Raw genomic sequence first — 23,994 nt, forward strand, 5'->3', positions numbered from 1 at the left:
GGACTACCAGAAAACTCAAATTTTGAATCAGAGTCTGATTTAGATTCATGAACACCACCGGTTGTATTATGAGCAACTCTTTCTTTAATCAATTGAATAATAAATGGATCAACATTTAAATATGCATTCCTCCAAGCAACTGCAAGCAACTGCTCCCCTTGAGGAAGCTTGTAAACAGACATATCAGCAAGAATATCATTCCTCCAAACAAAAGGATGATGATGTTCGAGATTCGACAAAATCGAAAGGATCAACGGTTCAATGATATCAGATTCATTAATACGGAAAAGGAACCAAAGAGTAACACCAGGAATGAACTCGTTAGGCGATTGAAGATTGTTACGGAGATTATAACAAATGAGGATCATCTCTACTCTAAACATTTCACCGGTTTTAACATTCACAGTAGAATCCTGATCAGCCTTAGAGTAATCAAACTCTATAGCAGCAAAAACAGGACTCTCAAACAGTTGACGTAGGTTCGCCTCAGGTGGCGGAGGTACCGCCGTAGCAGCGGCGTCAATCAACAAGACAGTCTTAAGAAAAATCTCAAGCAAATGAGCCACAAAATTATCGAGACAATGCTTCAAATCAATCCAAAGATTAATGGAATGAAACTGGACACAAAATTTCCCAAAAATTGAATCAGTAGTACTAAGAATACCGATAATGGAAGTGTAATAGTTAACCTGAGATACGTTCTGGAGACTGGTGACGAGTTTAGGGAGAATCATAGGCCATGCTTTAGGGAAATCGTGTTTACCGATGATAGCTAGGGCTTCGCTAAGTTTTGATTGGATTTTAGGAGAAGCGGCGAGCATGAGAGGAACGAACAGGTCGTAGTCAACGGCGGTTTCGTGGAGGTGGAAGAGAGCTATGTAAGAAGATTCCTGAGCATCGCCGGACTCATCAGTTTCCTGAGCACATGTGATATCTGATTCGATGATAGGGAGAAGATTCTCATTGGAAAAGGATTGTTGACGGCGGAAGAGAGAGCGACGCGATGAACATCTGATGCCTTTCGAATCTTCGACAAATCCAAGGAATCATCGTCACCCGTCGACCGAAGTTCTTTCTCTAAATTGCGGTTGGAGGAGGAAGGGCTCCAATCGGATAAGAATCCACCTTCAACGAAAAGTGCTTCTCTAGCGACTGAACCTCCTTTGCGGAAATTAGGGTTTCCACTGCTGCTTTCGCTGTTGTTGTATCTTCCTCTGTCGCTCCCTCTTCTACTTCCACTGCCCATTTTCTTGCTTCGATTGAACAATCCCGGTTATGGTTTGTTATTGGAACGTGATTTGTTGTCAATCAATGGCGGTTTTGGGAATTTTTTCGACGATTTTTTGAAACAGGGGTGAGAAACTGAAAATTGTTTTTCAAAATCCCTTCTAACCCTACAAGGATTTGGATGCCTAAATTGTTGATGAGCAGGGTTGATTGATGAAATTTCTTGGTAGTGAAACTAATAGTTAGTTTTTGGATAGTGAAACTGATATTTAGTTTCTGGCAAGTGAAATTGTTGTGTGGCTTCTGGGTAATAACTATTCATATAGGTGGACTTGGTGAGTGTTTGTTGTTGAATGAATGGTTGGTGTGAAGATAAAAGTTGTTCTTGTGGGTCGTTGTGTGGTTCATGACCCCCATTTGGATAAACATATGAATATGAAGGATGTGTTATTGAATAAGAGGGATATGGGTTAGGTATATGTGGTGAGTATCCATGATTTGGATACAAACTTGGTGATGATGATCCAACATGAGTGTAACAAGGTATAAAAAGTTCCCTTGGAAAAGATGGTGCGGTATGGTGTCTATGGTGGAGTGGTATGGAAATGAAGGTGTATGATAAGAATAATCCATAGGAGGATTTGAGTACATGGATGAAAGCACCAATTGTTAGGAAGCTAGATTGTAACCCTAACAAACTAAGAAAAAGCTAAGAGAAATAAAAGAGACAAGTAAAATAAACTAAGGAAATTAAAGACTTTTCATTTCATTTGATCGATACTCTAAAATATGTCAAAGACACTGCATATATAATGCTCCTAATGGATAAATAACTAAAAGCCCAAAAGCTATTAAAAGCCCAAAAGTTATTAGAAATATTCTAAAAAATATAATAACATCTAATACATCAAAATACTAATAAAACTAATAATGAATTATTCTATTAAGTTCCCTATCCGGTGACCAATGGTTTATTAATCACTAGCAAAATAGCACCATGGATCCTCTCATTCCCTCCTTTTCTCTCCTTCACCAAAAGCAAGTGTAATTAAATTAATGGTGTGAGATATTGGATCGAACTCTAGTATTGTCGAAGGGTAGCTTCTTGGTTCGACAGTTCGACAGAGTTAAGCATGAAGTCGAAGGATTGTTCAAATGCTGGTGTCGAAGTGTGCATGCTGTAGTCGAAGATGGGTCTAGCATGCAGATGTCGAAGATGCTAGGGTTGTTAGCATGTTAAATTAGGTTTTAGTGCTTAAACCCTAATTTGTTAAGTTAGCTTGTTTATTAAGTTGGCTTGTGTAATGGGCCTTGCTGAAAAAGCCCATTAGTTAGTATGTTAGGTTTTATTATAAATAGCATACTAGTCTCTCATCATTGCTAAGCTGCAAATCCTAATTTAGGGTGAGAGAGGTTATTTGTTATTCTTGTAAACTTGTAATCTTGTTCTAAGAGAAAGTGAAAGAATAGCAGTTATAACCAATTCTTGTGTTCTTATTCTCTTCCCTAATTCCCTATTATACTTTGTTATTGGTATTCAATTCACAACAAATTGGTGCGGTGAGCGTGGAGAAGATGCCTTCAACAAAGTATGAGATTGAAAAGTTCACCGGAGTGAATGATTTCGGTCTGTGGCGCTTGAAGATGAAAGCCCTACTGGTTCAGCAGGGTTGTTTGGAAGCGTTGAAGGGAGAGGCAGCCATGAATGCTGCATTAACGGCAGCGGAGAAGACAACTATGATCGAGAAAGCACACAGCGCAATTCTGTTGAGCCTTGGTGATAAGGTTCTCCGGCAGGTATCAAAGGAGACGACGGCATCAGGGTTATGGGTGAAACTTGAAAGTTTGTATATGACCAAATCGCTGGTAAATCGACTCTACCTGAAGCAAGCTTTGTATTCATTCAAGATGATTGAAGACAAAGTATTGGCTGAGCAGTTGGATATGTTCAACAAGCTGATTCTTGATCTTGAAAATATTGATGTGAAGATCGATGATGAAGATCAAGCGCTGTTACTATTGTGTTCTTTGCCTCGATCACATGCTCACTTCAAAGAAACTCTCTTGTATGGAAGGGAGTCCCTGACGTTTGAAGAAGTTCAATCAGCCTTGTACTCTAAGGACTTGAATGAGCGAAAGGAGCATAAACCTTCGACTGTTGGCGAAGGTTTGGCCGTTAAAGGAAAACTCTTACGAAAGGATGGTAAGTTTGACAAGAAGAAAGGCAAAAGCCAGTCGAAGTCTTACGGTGGCGAAGCATCTGGCATTCGATGCTACCATTGTAAGAAGGAGGGTCACACAAGAAAGGTGTGCCCTGAACGCCTGAAATATCATGGAGGTAAGGATAATGGCAACGCTGCCATTGTTCAAGATGATTTCGAATCATCTGATGTTCTTGTGGTTTCAAGCAGTGACTCTAAGAAGGAGTGGATTATGGATTCAGGTTGCACTTGGCACATGACTCCAAACAAAGACTTGTTCGAGGAATTATGTGATCAAGATGGTGGATCAGTATTGCTGGGAAACAACAAGGCTTGCAAGATTGCAGGTGTTGGATCTGTGAGATTCAAGCTCCATGATGAGTCAATAAGGTTGTTGACTGAAGTCAGGTATGTTCCTGATTTGAAGAGGAATCTGCTTTCTCTTGGTGAATTCGACAAGAAAGGATATGTTTTCCAAGGAGAGAAAAGCATCCTAAGAGTCATGAAGGGTTCGAAGGAAGTCTTGAGAGGCGTGAAGAAACAAGGCTTGTATACCCTTGAGGCTGAAGTTGTAAGTGGTTCGACAAATGTTGCATCCACGAAACCTTTGTCGAAAACAGAAATCTGGCACATGAGATTGGGCCATGTCAGTGAAAGGGGTCTGGTCGAATTAGGGAAACAAAATCTGCTTGGTGGAGACAAAATTGAAAAGCTGAAGTTTTGTGAACCCTGTGTATTTGGAAAATCTTGCAGAGTGAAGTTCAACAAAGGCAAACAAAGAACACATGGATCCCTTGACTACATCCATGCTGATCTTTGGGGGCCTGCAAGGTGTGCATCACATTCTGGGGCAAGGTATTTCCTATCCATAGTAGATGATTATTCCAGAAAATTATGGGTATTCATCCAGAAGACTAAGGATGAAACTTTTGAGAATTTCAAAAGTTGGAAGACTCTGGTTGAAAATCAGACTGGCAGAAAGGTCAAGAGGTTGAGAACCGACAATGGCCTTGAATTTTGCAATGAGGCATTCGACAGTTTTTGTGCTGCCTCTGGTATTGCAAGGCATAGAACTACTGCAGGTACTCCACAGCAAAATGGTTTGGCTGAAAGGTTTAATCGAACTATTTTGGAGAGAGTCAGATGCATGTTGACTAGTGCAGGGTTAACAAAGGTGTTCTGGGCTGAGGCTGTTTCGACAGCAACATATCTGATAAACAGATGTCCTTCGACAGCGTTAGATATGAAGACACCTGAAGAAGTTTGGTCGGGACATCCACCAGATCTCGACAAACTGAGAGTATTTGGCTGCGTAGCCTATGCTCACATTAGGCAAGACAAGGTCGAACCTAGAGCTCTGAAATGCATGTTCATGGGATACCCTGAAGGAGTCAAAGCTTATAGGCTATGGTGCCTAGAGCCAGGTCACAGGAGGTGTATCACCAGTCGAGATGTAGTTTTCAATGAAGCTGAAATGGCTTTTAAGAAAACTGATGATGTTGGTCGAAGTACAGAAACATCTGACGAAGAGCTGGAACAGGTAGAGATTCCTGTTGAGGTGGAGCATGTTGATGCTGAATTGCATATCCCAGATGAAGTCGAAGAAGAAGCAGAAGATGCTGAAGTTGAGGAAACTGACGATGACTACCTATTGTCGAGAGATAGGTCGAGAAGAGTCATCAAGCCACCTCAAAGACTTGGATATGCAGATCTTATAGCTTATGCCTTAATCTCTGCAAGTGAGGTTCTAGACGAAGAACCTAGAGACTATAAGGAAGTTATGAGGAGTCGAAATAAGACTGAATGGCTGAAGGCCATGGATGATGAGATGAAATCTCTTCATGATAATCATACTTGGGAACTGATCAAGAAACCTGTTGGGGCAAGGTTAGTCAGCTGTAAATGGATTTTCAAAGTTAAGGAAGGAATTGAAGGAGTGACGTCGAAAAGATACAAGGCAAGGTTAGTTGCAAGGGGTTTCACTCAGAAAGAAGGTGTCGACTTCAATGATGTGTTTTCTCCTGTTGTGAAGCATAGGTCCATTCGAATGTTGCTTGCCATGGTGGCACAGTTCGATCTTGAACTGGAACAGATGGATGTGAAGACTGCGTTCTTGTATGGTGATCTAAATGAAACGATCCTAATGAGGCAACCTGAAGGGTATGTCGAAAAGGGGAAGGAAGATTATGTGTGCAAGTTAAAGAGATCTTTGTATGGGCTGAAACAATCTCCTCGACAGTGGAATAGGAGATTCGACAAGTTCATGGCACGCATAAGTTTCATTAGAAGTCAGTTCGACCACTGCGTTTACTTCAGATTTCGACCTGGTAATTCATTTGTTATTTTGTTGCTTTATGTGGATGATATTCTCATAGCAAGCAACAATGTTGAAGATGTGATGAGGGTGAAGGCTGAACTCAATAAGGAGTTCGATATGAAGGATCTGGGAGCTGCTTCCAGGATTCTTGGAATTGACATTCGAAGAGATAGAAAGAAGTCGAAGTTATGTCTATCTCAAGAGGCATATCTACGGAAGATTCTTGAAAAGTTTGATATGTCGAATTCGAAGCCAGTTGTGACTCCAACAAACCCTCAATTCAAGCTGAGTATTGATCAGTGTCCCAGTACTGATGTCGAAAGAGCCTATATGAATAGCATCCCATATGCTAATATAGTCGGTTCTTTGATGTATGCTATGGTCTGTACTAGACCCGACATAGCATACGCAGTAAGTCTTGTAAGCAGGTACATGGCGAATCCTGGAAAGGCTCACTGGCAAGCATTGAAGTGGATTTTAAGGTACATAAATGGGTCTCTGAATAGAGTTCTAATTTATGGTGGAGCCTTGGGTGAAGATGGTAAAGCAGTAATCGAAGGATATGTCGACTCTGATTATGCAGGTTGTATGGATTCCAGGAAATCTATTTCTGGATATGTTTTCACTATGTTTGGCACAGCAATTAGTTGGAAAGCAACACTTCAGAAGGTTGTTGCTCTATCAACCACTGAAGCGGAGTATATTGCATTAACTGAAGCTGTGAAAGAAGCATTGTGGCTTGAAGGTTTTGCGAAGGAGCTGAAACTTCAAGGTCGAGGTATCACTGTTAAATGTGATAGTCAAAGTGCAATACACCTGTCGAAGAATTCAGCCTATCATGAGCGAACTAAGCACATTGATGTGAGGCTGCATTTCGTCAGAGGAGTAATCGAGCGTGGAGAAGTCCAAGTGCTGAAGGTTTCGACTGAAGACAATGCTGCTGATATGATCACCAAGACATTGCCGAGTTGCAAGTTTTTCCACTGTATGCAGTTGCTAAAGCTGCATGAAGAAAGCTAGTTTGTTCCCTTGATGTTGTAGAGTTAGATCCAAGGTGGAGATTTGTGAGATATTGGATCGAACTCTAGTATTGTCGAAGGGTAGCTTCTTGGTTCGACAGTTCGACAGAGTTAAGCATGAAGTCGAAGGATTGTTCAAATGCTGGTGTCGAAGTGTGCATGCTGTAGTCGAAGATGGGTCTAGCATGCAGATGTCGAAGATGCTAGGGTTGTTAGCATGTTAAATTAGGTTTTAGTGCTTAAACCCTAATTTGTTAAGTTAGCTTGTTTATTAAGTTGGCTTGTGTAATGGGCCTTGCTGAAAAAGCCCATTAGTTAGTATGTTAGGTTTTATTATAAATAGCATACTAGTCTCTCATCATTGCTAAGCTGCAAATCCTAATTTAGGGTGAGAGAGGTTATTTGTTATTCTTGTAAACTTGTAATCTTGTTCTAAGAGAAAGTGAAAGAATAGCAGTTATAACCAATTCTTGTGTTCTTATTCTCTTCCCTAATTCCCTATTATACTTTGTTATTGGTATTCAATTCACAACAAATGGTATTAAGAAAAATGATAAAAAGAAGAAGAGAGAGAAAATATTAGAGAGAGATAGAGAGAAAAGTGTGAAGGAGATAGTTGGAGAGAATAAATTGAAGGAGAGGATCCAAGTCCAGCAAAATAGAGAATAATTTAAAATGATATTAACGTTATGCATGTCAACCACTACATTTTTGTAAGCTTAATGAGAGGTAGGAAACTTTTGCAATGTTTTATAATTGATTACAACTAGTGTGAGTGAGTTACATAAGAATGTCCACTGAGGTGAGGGTCTTGGCTTTTTGGATTGCTGTAAGATACTCTTTCTTAGTAGCCAATACCATGCATGGGCCAAATTGGAAAATCTAGCCTTTCGAGATTCTAAAGGTTTTCTTTATGAAGATATAATCTTCAGCACAATCTCATGTGCATATTTAAGATTAAGTTGGTATTAAAATATTCACAAAAATCACAAAATGAGATATAGGAAAATATTAGTCTGTCAATTAGTTAATAACTTTTTCTTCACTATATAATACATCACATTGAACGATGCAAACACAAACAAACTCCTCATACATATTCTTTACCTTTAATTTCCTCTCTCTTTCCAGTTACAACACATAATTATTCCCTCAATTTTTCAATGGATCCATCCCATGTAGTTGCTTATGCAAACTTCAGTTGTGAAATAAAAATAATACAAGCTCGAAACGTTGAATTCATCAAGTCCACCAAAAACTTGTTTGCTAGGTTGTATGTTCCAACAGGAAACAACAAAAGAATTCAACTCAACAGCAAAAATGTTTGGGACAAGTCTTTTAATCTAGATTGTTCTTGCCCACAAGAATTCTTGGAAAACCTTAATCAACAAAGCCTAGTGTTGGAGCTAAGGCAGAGGAAGATGTGGGGGTCACAACTTATTGGTAAAGGTGAGATTCCATGGAAGGTGATTCTTGAATCACAAAAGATGGAGTTAAAAAAATGGTTGAAAATGGATTTGGTGAGTGGAAGTGATTGCAAAGAGGTTATGTTGACAACACCAGAAGTGGAAGTAGAGATTAAAGTAAAAGTGTGTTCAGTTGCTGAGATGGAGAAGCTAAGTAAGAAGAGGTTTAATAATTGGAATGAGTGTGGATGTAAAAATGGGCATGATCATAATGCTTGGTGCAATATTGCAGAAGACTGTGATATATTTGCACTTGGTGCAGCTTTGGAAGCTTTTTGATTTTGATGCAAGATTATGCTATGAACATATGAACTAACATCAACTAATTCACGTATCATTGTATTGAACAGATTTTTTTGACAAAAAATATAATATATTGATTCTATATGAACTCCCAAACGCATTACTTTTTAATTTTATTGGAGTTGTTTACTGAATTTATGGTTTCTTTTTGTAGTAAAATTTTGTCATAATAGTTTGCATAGTATATTGTGAACCAAGTACCAACACCTATTGTTAAATTGAAGGGATAAATCTTATTAGCAGTATGTCATGAACACGACTCAATGGGGGTATAACTTGGTGATAGATAGTTTTGACAACTAAATGCTATGATCAGAATGGAAACCTGTTTTATGGTGAGTTCTTAATGACACGAATGACACGTTGTTGGTGGGAAAAGGTACTTGGAAACATGTGTGGGCGATAAAGGGGATTTTAAGAACTTTTGAATTGGTATTGGGTCTAGGAATCAACTATCACAAGAGTAAGTTGATTGGTATCAATATTAATAGTTCCTTTTTGGAAACCGCTTCTTGGTTTCTCTCTTGTAAATTGGAAACTTGCAATTTCAAATTTCTTGGGATCTTGATTGGTGCTAATCCGAGGAAAGAAGAAATGCGGAAGCCTTTGTTAGAGAAGATGAAGAAGAAATTGGAAGGGTGGAAGGTTAGGTACCTTAATTTGGGAGGGAGGATTACTTTGCTAAAGTCCATCTTGAGTTCTTTAATGATTTTCACAATGTCATTTTACAAGATGCCGACGAAAGTTGCGAAAGAATTCACGAGACTTCAAAGTAACTTTCTTTGGAGAGGGGTGGAAGGGAAACGAGGCATTCATTGGATTAGTTGGAAGGAGGTCACTAAATCTTTTGAGAAGGGGGGTTTAGGGGTAAAAAACATCATGGATTTTAATTTATCTCTTTTATGTAAATGGAGATGGAAGATACTTCAAGGGTCGGACTTCACTTGGTATCATATTTTGAAGGCGAGATATGGTGATTTATTGGTGAAAGTTTTGGGGGGTGATAGAGCTTTGGCGGGTAGCAAGAAGGGTTCCACTTGGTGGAGAGATTTATTGAAGATTGGGAGTAAAGTCAGTAAGGATCCTTTTGCTTCTTCATGCATCTTCATTCCTAAAAACGGTTACAAAACTCCGTTTTGGGAAGCGAAGTGGATGAGTGATAAAATTTTGAAGGAGGAATTCCCGCTTGCCTATGACGCCTCGTGTTTGAAAGGTATTTCGGTAGCGGGAATGGGAGGGTGGGAGGTTGTTGGAAGTGGGGGGATTTGGGGGTTTCTGAGGAAGCGGGGAGAAATTTGGAGTTGAATGCCGATTTGGAGGGTTTACGTGATTTGTTGAGAAATTTTGCGGGGTGGGGGGAAGGCGGTGATGTTGTTGAGTGGGAAGCGAACCGGGATGATGGCTTTACGGTGGCTTCTTGTTATGCTCGTTATGCTAGTTTGCAAACATACTTTGGTCCTCCTTGTAAATTTGATGAGTTTAAGGGTATGGCTTGGAAGGCGGGAGCACCATTCAAGATTAAGGTCTTTGCTTGGAGACTCATTGCTAATAGACTTCCTACCAACGATTTGTTGCTTCATAGAGGAGTTCCGCTTTCTATTGATGATTTAAAGTGTTTATTTTGTGGGATACAATCGGAAAGTCGGGATCACTCTCTTTTTGCTTGTATTTTGGTAGTAATGTGATTTACTATAGGCCAATGCAATTATGCGTTAAGTTTGAAATGAGTTAGGGTAGTGCGGAGTGCACGCTCGTCGAGCCAAACGTGTAATTGAATACGAATAATAGAAACGGGGTTCAAAGGGGCGTAGCCCCTGGCAGGCTGCGGGGCAGCGCCCCGTTCGAAAAATTCGTTTGAATAGTTGTACCATTTCCCAACCGACATAACCGTTTTTCTGAAAAGTTGTACCTTTTCGGTTTCTGTTATTAATCTCCTATATAAGGAGTCATTTGGCCTCAATTTTGGCACACGAAATTATACTTCCTCTTTACATTCTGATTTGTTCTCTATTGTCAGAAACAGATTGTTCTTCGAGAATTATCCCCGCAAAGATTTCGTGAACCCAGACAAGAATATGGTCGAAATACTTTGTTCGGAAAGTGAACGAACACGATTCTTCGAAGATATCCAGGATTATCATACCGAATATCTAACAGAGGGGATAGAGAAAGAGGAGTGTCTTTCAAGTTTTATGGATTGACACATATTTTGTAAAGCTAAAAAGGTAGATGTGAAGAATATCGATTTGATTTGGTTAGCCACGACTTGGTCTTTATGGTTGAGTAGGAACGGTGTGTGTTTTAGGGAGGAGCGGTGGAATTTTAATGACGTCGTTTGGAACATAAAAACTACGGTTTGGAGGTGGATTTTTTGCGGAGATATTAAACATCCCAATTGCTTCTTTTATGATTTTAACAAAGAGCCTTTGGCCTACTTGCGATAATTGTAATGGCATTTGGTGGGTAATTTCTTCGATAGGCTTTTACCTTTTCTGTTTGTAAACAGTTTGGAGAACCCTTAGTTTTCCTTTTCTATATAAAATCTCTTGTTTAAAAAAAATGGTGAGTTCTTAATGATTCATATGCTCTAGAGAGACTTTTTCATCACAACAACATCATTCAAAAGTACAGGAAAAATGTAAATTGCATAAACTAGATTAAAGTAAAAACTAGATTAAAGTAAAAGACTTGATAAGTTTTTCTAAGTTACAAGACACCTACCTAATCGGCCTATAGGACACTAATTAACACTAAAACATACTTAAACATGAAGCTAAACCCTTGGGAAACTAAAGAACTTCGAAAAAAAACAGAAAAACTCCAAAAGTCCCACGGTCTGAGAAATTTACGGTCATAATAATTATTATGGGTGACCTGTAATAATTATTACATGTGTAATTTTTATCACTCCCTGAACGTAATATGCACAACTTGGTGCAGAAAATTGACTTTTTGTTGAGTGCAAATTACGACCGTAATTTTTATTACGCCCGTAATATGCAATTTCTTGAGCTATTTTCTTCATTTTTTTCTGACCATTTGTCTATGCTGTGTGCTTTTGACTTTGATGGATTTTCATAGCTCTTGGATTCTTTTAACGACCATTGTTTTCCTATATTACCAAACAAACAAATCAAAGCAAACAATACGAAAAAAGTAACTAAAATTGCGAGAAACAAACACATAATTTAACATAAAACACGAATAAAAATAGACTTATCAACTTTCATTGACACGTTTTCACTAGCTTTAGTAAAATTATACTTTTTGTGAGCAATTAAATCAGGCTCATGCTATAATTCACAGATAATGAAACATCAATCATGAATGATGCATTTGAAAGAAAAACCCTTTTACCATATCATTGTTCTTAACTTTTGTTATCAAACTAACTTTTGTGATTTCATATGCATTTGGTTTTTCAGATCAATTGAACCATTTCCACACAAAGCGTTTTAAATATAAAATTTTCAAACTTTTTCTACAAATACTTAATAATAAAAACAATTTAAATATCACATAATTTGTGTAGGTTTAACTTTGATCTTTCTTGCATTCCACCCTTGTGGCAAATTTTGGTCTATCCTAAGATTTTCACAAAAGGAATGGCGTTCCATAGATCCTCACTTAGTCACATGAATCCTTGCTAAGCCACCGAATTATATGCAACAAGTGCGCTAAGCGCACAACATGCTTCGCTTAGCGGGCACCCTGCAATATTTCACATTATCTATCATACTTGTTCAAATTTCATCTCAAAACACACCACATAATTAAGGGAAGATGTTTCAAACGGTACTTAAGTGTTTTGGGAGTTTGGGCATGCTCATGTACTTAAGAGAGATTAGCATATGCATCATTCATGACAAAAAGATCATGGTAAAAAAGTTATCTAGGCAGAGCTTACTAACACACCAATACCCGATCAATTCAAAAATTTAATCCCTTGTAGTCACTTCTTTCTATCTCTCTCCACTTTGTATTTTCATTAATTTTTTAAATGAATAAATGGCCATGATGAATTGATGAGCCCGTCTAATAATGTCTATATATGGACGACGTTTGTGACTAGTGGTTGCACTAAGCAGTGACTTAGTGGATCATGATCGACCGATTCCACCAGTCCTCTATAGTGTTGGGGAGTTCGAGAGAGTCGGGAGCACCAATGTGACCAATGCTCCAGGACCACAAGAGAGGGAGACGTCACATCTCCACCTAAAACCTTAAGGTGATAGGTGAATGAGTCATCTCTCTTAAAAATCTAACATTTCACCCATTCATAGGCAATGTGGGACTTTAACCACTCACACTTGCACCCAACATTCTTCCCACAAGTGTGAGTCCCCCACATCTTTTAACAGAATCCAACACTGGATCTAGCTCCGCTCTCCCAGCAAGCCGAACCAGGTTCTGATACCACTATTAGGGAGTCCGAGAAAGTGGAGATCACTAATGAGACCAATACTCAAAGGCCACAAGAGAGGGAGACACCACATCTCCACCTAAAACCTTAAGGTGATAAGTGAATGGGTCTCCTCTCTTATAAATCTAACATCTCACCCATTCATAAGCAATGTGAGACTTTAACCACTCACACTTGTATCCAACATTCTGTTGGAGGAAATTTGAGGGTCAACACGAGAAAACATTTTACACTTGGAACATTTCCTTTATGAGCAACACACCTTTTGTGAGAGACACACCACATATTCACTCAAAACCTGAAGGTGATAGGTGTGTGGGTTCTCTCACTTAAAAAGTGCTCAATCTTCTCTTTTCTAATCAATGTGGGACTTCTTTCTCACACTTGATTCTCAACACTCCCCCTCAAGTGTGAGTCTATACACCCTCAAATGGGAGCACTTTCTTCCACATACACTTGTACTCTTCCATTTTCTAATGAACGTGAGACTTTTTCCTCACACTTGATTCTCAACACTCCCCCTCAAGTGTGAGTCTATACACAATGCTCTCCCTCTAGTGGAATCTCTTTATTCCATATACACTTGAACCATTGTTAAGACTCTTTAATAGGACACCTCCTATCCACCACCTCTGGGGAGTACTTTTGATACAAGTAAGCCAGTCCCTTCACTCGAAACCAGACTCTTATACCACTGTTGGATGCAATTCGAGAACCAACACGAGAGAACATTTTACTCTTGGGACATTTCCTTTAGGAGCAACACATATTTTATGAGATACACTCTACATATTCACCAAAAACCTTAAGCGATAGATGTATGGATTCTCTATAAAGTCCTACTCAATCTTTCTTTTTCCGATCAATTTGAGACTTCTTTCGCACATTTGATTCTCAATAAATAAAAGGATCCTATCTAGTCGACTACATGCTCTCCCGTTTGATTGAAACAAAGTAAAACTCCTACCCGCAAAAGGAAGGTCTAAAGCACCGTCTAAATAATAAAATTCCCAAAAGCATATCACTTTTCTAGTCCATCAATCTTGTGTCTCCCACAAGTATATTATTTCTCGCAAATGGAAACATCTATGACTCACTTAATCCCCAGACCACGAATAGAGAAGTTATTCACCACCGTACAAGCAACCCAAATTCCAAGGACCCAATTCCAGATAGGTCCCAAGGAACCTAAGTTTCATCAGTAGAGAACACATAAGTTCCATTTTCTTTACACCATAATAATAAAAGACTCCCGACGTTTCTTATAGTTGGTATTGGTATTTCCTCCGTTTTAAAATAAAAGTCGTTTAAGGTTGTTACCACAAAATAAAAAAAGTAATGATTTGTAGATAATAATTATTAGGGGTAAAGTTGGTAAGAGTTAATTAATGTTGCATTGGAAAAGTAAAAGACTATTATTTTGGGACTTTTTTTTTTTAGCTAAAAAGACATATTTTGGGACAATATGAAATTTCAATAAGAAATAGAGTTACCAAAAGCTGACTAGGGAGACAAACAAGCTCACTAAGCTTAATTTCCCGAGTCTAGGGGTGGCAAAACGGGTCGTGGCCCGCCGAGCCGGCCCGCGCACCCGCAAAAAAATGGCGGGTTGAGTTGAGATTTTAGGCCCGCCGCTCGCCAAAGCCTGCCCCGCCAAAACCCGCCGTCTGCCATAGCCCGCCCCGCCAATGCCCGCCGCCCGCCAAAGCCCGCCCCTCCTCCAAAATTCCCTCTTTTTTAGTTAATTCTAGTAATTCTAATTCTTTATGGTTTATTTTATATATTTATTTGTAAATATATGTAATATTTTTTTAAGTAAAATTTGTTAAAAAGTTGCTTTTATAAAAAATTATTTTAAAAAATAAGTGAAAAATTTAATTAAAAGGTTAAAAAAACCCTATTAATCTATTAAAAAAATGAAAAAAATATAAATAAAAATAGGCGGGCAAGTCCGCCGTCCGCCAACCCGACATCTTGGCGGGGCGGGTATGATTTTTATGCCTATTTCACATGCCCGCCCGACTCGTTTTTTGGCGGGCTTAAGGCAGGGCGAGCGGCGGGCGGAGCTGGCGGCCTGTTTTGCCACCCCTACCCGAGTCACCATAAACCTAAGAGCTATTCTTTCTTATTTATCTCAATGCAAGAGTTAATGACTTGATATCTCCTATAGACAATGGTACATATGAAGAATATAAAAATCTCCTCAATTCAGGCCGAATAATAATGATAAGTGCACATGGTAGTAAAACATTTTTTACATTAATGTTGTTAATAGTATTCATTCTCTTTTGAAAGTTATTCTTCATTTACTTAATAAAAGGTTTTGATGATTAATACTTTTATTCTCTTGGCTTAATTATGATCATTTCTGTCAAAAAAATAAACAATATTTTTTGGAAAAGAAATATATCTTAAGACTTGCAAACACTGTCCTATAATAAGTGACAAGAGTTTTAGAAGATGGTCTTACATTTGTGGATAATTACTACACTCCACCTTAATTTAATATGTACTTTTTATGAGAAGATAACAGATTTTTGTTTTATAATACTAGTTGAGATAAAGTTTCATGTATGGCCAGTATTGACTTAAGTTCAATGTTCTAAATTTTGCAATGTTTTATAATTGATTACAACTAGTGTGAGTGAGTTTGAAAAGAATGGCCACTGAGGTGAGAGTCTTAGCTTTTTCTTTTTGGATTGCTGTAAGATACTCTTGATTAGTAGCCAATACCATGCATGGGCCAAATTGGAAAATCTAGCCTTTCGAGATTCTAAAGGTTTTCTTTATGAAGATATAATCTTCAGCACAATCTCATGTGCATATTTAAGATTAAGTTGGTATTAAAATATTCACAAAAAGAACAAGTGAGATATAGGATCAATTACTACATATATTATAGCTAGGAAAATGTTAGTGCGCTCGAGGATAAGAGCAGTTTCATGGAAAGCATTTCCAATTAGTTAATTGCTTTTTCTTCACTATATAATACATCACATTGAATGACTCAAACTCAAACAAACCCCTAACACGTATTCTTTACCTTTAATTTCCTCTCTCTTTCTAGTTACAACACATAATTGTTCTCTTATTTTTCAATGGATCCATCCCATATAGTTTCTTATGCAAACTTCAGTTGTGAAATAAAAATAATGCAAGCTCGAAACGTTGAATTCATCAAGTCCACTAAAAACTTGTTTGCAAGGTTGTATGTTCCAACAGGAAACAACAAAAGAATTCAACTCAACACCAAAAATGTTTGGGACAAGTCTTTTAATCTAGATTGCTCTTGCCCACAAGAATTCTTGGAAAGCCTTAATCAACAAAGCCTAGTGTTGGAGCTAAGACAGAAGAAGATGTTTGGCTCACAACTTATTGGAAAAGGTGAGATTCCATGGAAGGTGATTCTTCAATCACAAAACATGGAGTTAAGAAAATGGTTGAAAATGGATTTAGCGAGTGGAAGTGATTGCAAAGAGGTTATGTTGACAACACCAGAAGTGGAAGTAGAGATTAAAGTAAAAGTGTCTTCGGTTGCTGAGATAGAGAAGCAAAATAACAAGAGGTTTAATAATTGGAATGAGTGTGGATGTAGAAATGGGCATGATCATAATGCTTGGTGCAATGCAGAAGACTGTGATATATTTGCTCTTGGTGCAGCTTTGGAGGCTTTTTGATTTTATGCAAGATTGTACTATGGACATATAACCTAACATCAACTAATTCACATATCATTGTATTCACTAGATTTTTTCGAAAAATAATATAATATATTGATTCTATATGAACTCTCAAATGCATTATATTCTAATTTTATAGATTGGAGTTCTTGACCCCAGTCTGGTCAAAAGCTCTATCAGTTTAAGATTAACCGGGTATAAAATCTTCAGTTTCAGAGTTCAACAGGTGTAAAATCTCAGTAGGTTTGAGATTAGCCCGGTAAAAATATCGGTTCAATTTGTGGTCATCCCGTGTAAACCTAAGTTTGGTTCACAGGATAACCAACTTTAAATTCCATCTTCGTTCGAGATCAACTGGTGCAATATCTCAGTTTGACTAAGACTAATCGCTCAAAACTCTGCCCATTGTTTGGCGTGAAGACTAAACGTTTTATTTCATAATTTGTTGTTTGGGTGAAATTTAGCCCGAAATTTTATTTCCTTGTATAAGAGGGTTCATGAGCTTGACCTTTTAAAAGTTTTCAATCATTTTTGGACATTCTAAAAATAAGTTCTTAGGGACAGAAGTAGGTCACTTCTTTAAGACCAAATGTAACACCCGAGGCCAACGAAGGAAGGGGAATGGTTGTCGGTGCAAGAGGCATGACAATGAGACACTCCCAAAGCTGAACAGGGCGATGAGAAGTCGCTGGATTCATATAGGAATAAGATGGATTCTGAGACTATGTATGTATAGGATTGCATGGTTGAAGGAAGAGTTATAAGGACTGATTGGTACTACCTATACTAACAAGATGCATCTTCTTTTCGGTAGCATATTAGATAAGAACTTCATAGTTAAGTGTGCTTGACTTGGAGTAGTATTTAGATAGTTGACCTTCTATGAAGTTTCTCGGAAAGCGTGTAAGTGAGAACAAAACATGCTGGAAAGACTCGTGTTGGTTTGTGGGGTTAGTCGATAATCCTGAAAGCAGTATAAGGTGTTACAAATGATATCAGAGTAGACATCTCCCAGTACGATGTAGTTCGGGGACGAACCAAGCGAAAGCTGGTGGGCATGTAACACCCGAGACCAACGAGGGAAGGAGAATGTTTATCGGTCGTCAGATTCACATCGGAGTGAGAGGGATCCTGAGGTTGTGCAGGTCTAAGACGACATGGTTAAATGAAGGCTTATAAGGATTGGTTGATACTACAAATACTAACAAGATGCATCTTCATTTCGGTAGCCTAACCGATAAGAACTTCATAGTTAAGCGTGTTTGACTTGAGTAGTATTTGGATGAGTGACCTTCTGGGAAGTTTTTCGAAAAGCATGTGAGTGAGGAAAAAACATGCCGAAAAGACTCGTGTTAGTTTGTGGGGTTAGTCAGTAATCCATAAATCAGTGTGGGGCATTACACGAAACCTCTATAAAGTTCTGGTGTCATGCTCTCTTCTCTTGTCTCTTTTAATTTCTACTTAATTTCTTTACCTTGAATTTTTCGCTCCTTATTCAACTGTTTTTAATAAAATATTTTCAAACTCTAATTTAGAAAATGATTTTATTTTAAGCAATTGTTTTTCAAACAACCACAATTACGGTTATTATTATTTCCGTTTACAAATCGTTTCACATGCATCAAGTTAAAAAGCCAGCTACATATGCTTTACGCCCAATCATTTTGGATAACGCTTGCATCCTTTGTCTTACTGCGGCTGCTGGCACATAATTAGCCGATGTTTATTCCGCAGATACCCTCATTTTTTCTTCTAAGGGAAAATAAGTTCATGACCCGTAGGTCATCTACCTCCACTCGACTTTGCTCCGTCATGCTTTTGCCCATTGTGGAAAATTCCCCATGGCTATCTCCTGTAGGATCTCCTTTATCTTCTTCTGGTGTATTTAGTTTTATGAATTTCATCTGTTTTTGATACAAAGAGAAGCCCTAATCTAAATAAAGAACTCCAATATATAAAATTAAAAGATAATGCATTTGAGAGTTGATATAGAATTAGTCTATTATAATTTTGTCAAAAAAATCTATTCAATACATGATACATGAATTAGTTGATGTTAGTTTATATGTTCATAGCATAATCTTGCATCAATATCAAAAAGCCTCCAAAGCTACACCAAGTGCAAATATATCACATTCTTCGGCGCTGCACCAAGTATTATGATCATGCCCATTTTTACATCCACACTCATTCCAATGATTTATCCTCTTGTTTTGCTTCTCCATCTCAGCAACCAAAGACACTTTTACTTTAATCTCTACTTCCACTTCTGGTGTGGTCAACATAACCTCTTTGCAATCACTTCCACTCATCAAATCCATTTTCAACCATTTTTTTAACTCCATGTTTTGTGATTCAAGAATCACCTTCCATGGAATTTCACCCTTTCCAATAAGTTGTGAGCCAAACATCTTCTTCTGTCTTAGCTCCAACACTAGGCTTTGTTGATTAAGGTTTTCCAAGAACTCCAGTGGACAAGAACAATCCAGATTAAAAGACTTGTCCCAAACATTTTTGGTGTTGAGTTGAATTCTTTTGTTATTTCCTGTTGGAACATACAACCTAGCAAACAAGTTTTTAGTGGACTTGATGAATTCAACGTTTTGAGCTTGTACTATTCTTATTTCACAACTGAAGTTTGCATAAGCAACTACATGGGATGTATCCATTGGAAAATTGAGAGAATAATTTAGTAGTTATGTGTTATAAATAGAAAGAGAGAGGAAATTAGGGGTTTGTTTGAGTTTGAGTCATTCAATATGTTGTATTATATAGTGAAGAAAAAGTGATTAACTAATTGAAAATGCTTTCCATAAAACTGCTCTTATCCTTGACCAAATAAATAATTAAATGTGTTAAATGAGATGGAATCATATGATTGGTTGGAGGTACACTACCCAACTTTTTGTGATGGGTAGAGAAGTTGTCCCCTTTCCTAGGGTGAATTCTTATTTACCCAACTCAAAAAGTTGGGTAAGGTTACCTCCTTTATAAAATGCTTTGAAAACAACAAATATTTATAGTAATTTAATAAATAATTAAATGTGTTAAATGAGATGGAATCATATGATTGGTTGGAGGTACACTACCCAACTTTTTGTGATGGGTAGAGAAGTTGTCCCCTTTTCCTAGTATTTTAATTCCAACTTAATCTTAAATATGCACATGAGATTGTGCTGAAGATTATATCTTCATAAAGAAAACCCTTAGAATCTCGAAAGGCTAGATTTTCCAATTTGGCTCATGCAAGTTGCAACATGGTATTGGCTACTAATCAAGAGTATCTTATAGCCATCCAAAAAGCCAAGACCCTCACCTCAGTGGCCATTCTTTTCTAACTCACTCACACTACTTGTAATCAATTATAAAACATAGCAAAGTTTAGAGCATGAAACTTAAGAATCAGTACTGGCCATATATAAAACTTTATCTCAACTAATATTATAAAACTCGGATCGTTATCTGCTCATAAAAAGTACTAGTATATATTAAATTAAGGTGGAGTGTAGTAATTATCCACAAATGTAAGTCTGTCTTCTAAGATTGTTGTCACTTATTATAGTGTGTTTTCAAGTTTAAAGATATATTTCTTTTTCACGGAAATGATCATAACTATGGAAAGAGAATTAAAATATCAATCATTAATACCTTTTAATAAGTAACTGAAGGATAACTTTTAAACGAGAATGAATACTATTAACAACATTAATGCAATAAAATATTTTACGACAGTACGTACTAACCATTTTCCTGCCTAAATTGAGATGATTTTCATCTATAAAACACGGACACCCCGAACAAGACATTGATACTGATACGGCGACATCGGTAATAATTTGAAAAAATAAATAAATTAGACGTAACCGCAGTTGTCAGTGCCTGTGTCCTACACAGACACACCTTTTTTCAGAGGTGTTGGAACTACATAGATTTTCATATTCTTCATATGCAACATTGTGAATTTATAAGAGATATCAGATCAAAAACTCTTGCAGTGAGATAAATAAGAAGGGATAACTTTTAGGTTTAAGGAGATTAAGCTTAGTGAAGTGTTTATCTCCCTTGTCGCATTTCTTTAGGGTAACTTTCTTTTATTGGAATTTTGTACTAGCTACTTCATAATGGAACATGAGTTGATGGGTAAACGAGGAGGTTGTGCTTAGTTGCAGTGGTCTAGAAATTTCGATGCGGTGGAGAGCGGACTGACCTGCAAGGTTACCACTCAAATACTCAAGCCAGTAAGAGAGTGACAAGTGAAGTCTGAATGAGAATGACTTTGAATATCTGGAGAATGTAGTTCTTCCTTTGTTTAAACACGAGAAGCGATTGACAACTGAAAGCATGAAGTGAGGCTTGGATTGCGGTCAATCGTCAGATTGATCTGGGTGGTCAGTAAAACTTCTTTAGGCGGAGCTGTCTGCTTCCAATGGGGGTGAAGGTCCACCTATTTTGAGCATTTCCACACTTCCATTTTACCCTTGGGCCTTTCATCTTTGGGCTTTGCGAACAGTCCAAAACAGTTGCCCAAAGCTCTTTGCTTTAGGTCGGTCGCCAGGTTCTAGTAGGACGCTAGACCCAACACACAAGAATGCAAAACATAACTGAGACACCGAAGATAAAACATTGCAAAATTTAGATATGAAACTTAAGAATCAATATTGGCCATATATCACCCTGTTTTCTAACTTTGCCTGCCTGTACTCAACGGATGCATGCCTGTACTCAACGAATGTGAGGGGTGCTAATACCTTTCTTTTACATAACCGACTCCCAAACCTGTTCTTGGTTGCGACGACCATTTTTTTTTCTTTCATGGGTTTTATCGGTATTTTCCCTTTCCTTTTGGAATAAATAAAATTCGGTGACAACTCTGTTGTATTTCGAGCGTGCGATACGCTTGGGTATTTTCCGCGTTGCAACACATCCTTGAGTTGGATTCAATTGTCAGTGCTGTGGGCGTGTCATCTATGAAAATGGTTATATTTTGATTTGCCAGTCCGGGTAAATTCACTGACGGGGCAAAGGGGTCAGATTCATGCTTTTCACAACTAGGTATTAGCATATTCTTGGCAAATTTTATCTCGTTAAGTGTTCAAATGCATGTACTTTTCATACTTATCATACATTCCCTCATCCACATCCTCTCTTCGCCAACAAAATTACTTCCCCAACAGGTGTTCATAGCTTGCTTCAACTGCTGAGGTTGGATTATTAAAGTGAGTGTTAAGCTTCTCCTCCAATGTTATATATGGTCGAGCTAGGTTCAACATATGTTGAGTTATTCTTACCCTTTTTTCCTAATTTGGTGTAGAGAGGGTGGTCGCGGTGGAGGCCATTCTCAAAGATTCAGCATTGAATAGATTCTTCGGATCCTTCTACTTCTATTATGACCGGAGTGAATCAGTCGATGTACAACCATAAGCTCTCTCTGTCTCTCTCCCTCCTTACACGATGTTGTTTAAGGCAACTATAGTAATCAATTATCTCTTCCATGCGGTAAAATGTGCAATAAGTCGATTGAAAAAATCTACCCACGATTTGATGCAACCGTCAAGAAGATCGTTGAACCACATTCTATCCGGTCTAACTAGCGTTAACGCTAGCGATCTTAATTTGGAAGCTTCATTTGTGCTGTAGTAGTTGAGTTGTTTGTTGAAAAGTTGAACGTGTTCATCGGGATCTCCTTTCCTACCGTACTCTCCTAAAATGGGAGGCTTTTGCATTGACTTAGGGGTCTTGCTTTCCAAGATCCTAACACATAAAGGATGCTTAGGTTGTACTCTGACCAGCTGATATTCATTACGATGCGGGGATAGAGCATAAATGCCTCTGTCTCTGCATGGGCTCTCTTCCACTGCTTTGAGTTTTGTTGCTAAACAATGTTGTAAGTGTATTTGATCAGCTCGTTCGCTCCTTGAGAACCTAGGTTCGCCTCAAAAAATGTCGAAAACATGTGAGATCTCAAGTCGTTCAATCAAAAGAGGAGTTGTAATTCCAAGCGGCGGTGCCTGGATTGTTCTTGCTCTCGGAGGAGGAAGGATTAGATCTGGTTGTTGAGGAGCGTTAAAACCAAGTTAGTTTCGCCAGGAGGATGAGTTGTGTTCACTCGACAAGTGGTTGACGGTGCTTTGCCAGCAGTAACTAGAGAGGCTTCACGTGCGGTGGCGGAACGAGAAACTTTGGATCATCCATTTTTAGTAATTGAAGAAGTCAGAAGTACGAAGAACTAAAGATTTGAAGAATTGGCACATCGTTATCGATGTTGAATTCGATGTAATCTAGCGCAACCAAGTTTTGTGTCCGATTTACAAGATCTCCGTTTAGAGGTTGTAGAGAACTCTACTCTAGAGAACTCAAAGTGGAGATGGAGAATCCTAGGATACGCGGGAATCAGAAGTCTATTCCCACTGATGAAGCCATTATTTCGATCAGGAATCAGAAATATAGAGAGTTGCAGAAGCTATAACGGAGTAGAACTTTCGGTGCGACGGAGCAGAGATGTACCTGCAAAGTTAACAGTTCAACGCTAAAGCGAGTGTGTCAATAAGTAGAGGTACTTCAAATTATGTTTGAACCTTGTTGACTGAAATGATGTCATTCTGTATATATAAGGAAGAGGAATAATTGTCTTACTATCTTTCAGACGTGGAATGTTGAAAAACATTAAATGTGTTTCAAGCATAAATCTCCTACAGTTGAATACATGATAGTCCAGTCAGTAGAATATTTTGAAAATCAAATGAGTGTCTTGTTACATCTAGGATTTGGAGTGTACTGTTCAATGGTGGTCGGATCAAAGGAGGTATGGCCCGATTTCTTTTTCAAGTTATCTTGACACTTTACCCGAAAAGATTTTTCAATTTTCATTTTTGGAGTATATCAAAATTATACTAACATTATGATGGAGTAATATGTCACAAAGAGTTAAAGAACATTTTGCAATGTTTTATAATTGAATCGAAGTATTGCAACTTGTGTCACTAAGTTGAATAAAGATGCCTATTGACCAAGGATTCTAGCTTTTTTTATGGCTGTAAGTTGTGGCCAGCATTCACTTTCAAGCCTATTAGTTTAATACATTCACTTAAAACCTTGGACTTTATTGAAATCTAGTACCTTTGGGATCCCCATTTTTGTATTACATAAAGATACTCTTTATTCGTAGCCAATTTCATATTTGCAACTTGCAAGAGCCAAATTGGAAAATCTAGCCTTTCAAGATTCTAAAGGTTTTCTTTAGTAAGACAATCTTGAGCACAATCTCATGTGCATACTTAAGTCTAAGTTGGTATTAATATAATTAAAAAAATCCCCAACTGAGATAAGTGTTCAAGGATAAGATCTCCTTCATGGAAAGC

General features: G+C 37.9%; 3 protein-coding genes across 3 annotated transcripts; 2 read left to right on the forward strand and 1 right to left on the reverse strand.

Moving 5' to 3' along the window:
* Positions 1-7,740: 7,740 nt before the first annotated feature.
* Positions 7,741-8,653, forward strand: LOC131655743 (uncharacterized). The gene has a single exon (XM_058925554.1). It carries the CDS (start codon positions 7,928-7,930, stop codon positions 8,507-8,509), a length of 582 nt encoding a protein of 193 aa, XP_058781537.1. The 5' UTR covers positions 7,741-7,927; the 3' UTR covers positions 8,510-8,653.
* Positions 8,654-15,809: 7,156 nt separating this feature from the next.
* LOC131661445 (uncharacterized) lies at positions 15,810-16,738 on the forward strand. Its single transcript, XM_058930987.1, has one exon. It carries the CDS (start codon positions 16,055-16,057, stop codon positions 16,631-16,633), a length of 579 nt encoding a protein of 192 aa, XP_058786970.1. The 5' UTR covers positions 15,810-16,054; the 3' UTR covers positions 16,634-16,738.
* A 1,720-nt stretch (positions 16,739-18,458) lies between these two features.
* On the reverse strand, positions 18,459-19,491 carry LOC131661446 (uncharacterized). The gene has a single exon (XM_058930988.1). The coding sequence runs from the start codon at positions 19,303-19,305 to the stop codon at positions 18,730-18,732; it is 576 nt and encodes a 191-aa protein (XP_058786971.1). The 5' UTR covers positions 19,306-19,491; the 3' UTR covers positions 18,459-18,729.
* Positions 19,492-23,994: the final 4,503 nt, after the last annotated feature.

This window comes from Vicia villosa, linkage group LG3, assembly GCF_029867415.1.
Source record: "Vicia villosa cultivar HV-30 ecotype Madison, WI linkage group LG3, Vvil1.0, whole genome shotgun sequence".
NCBI lineage: Eukaryota > Viridiplantae > Streptophyta > Magnoliopsida > Fabales > Fabaceae > Vicia > Vicia villosa.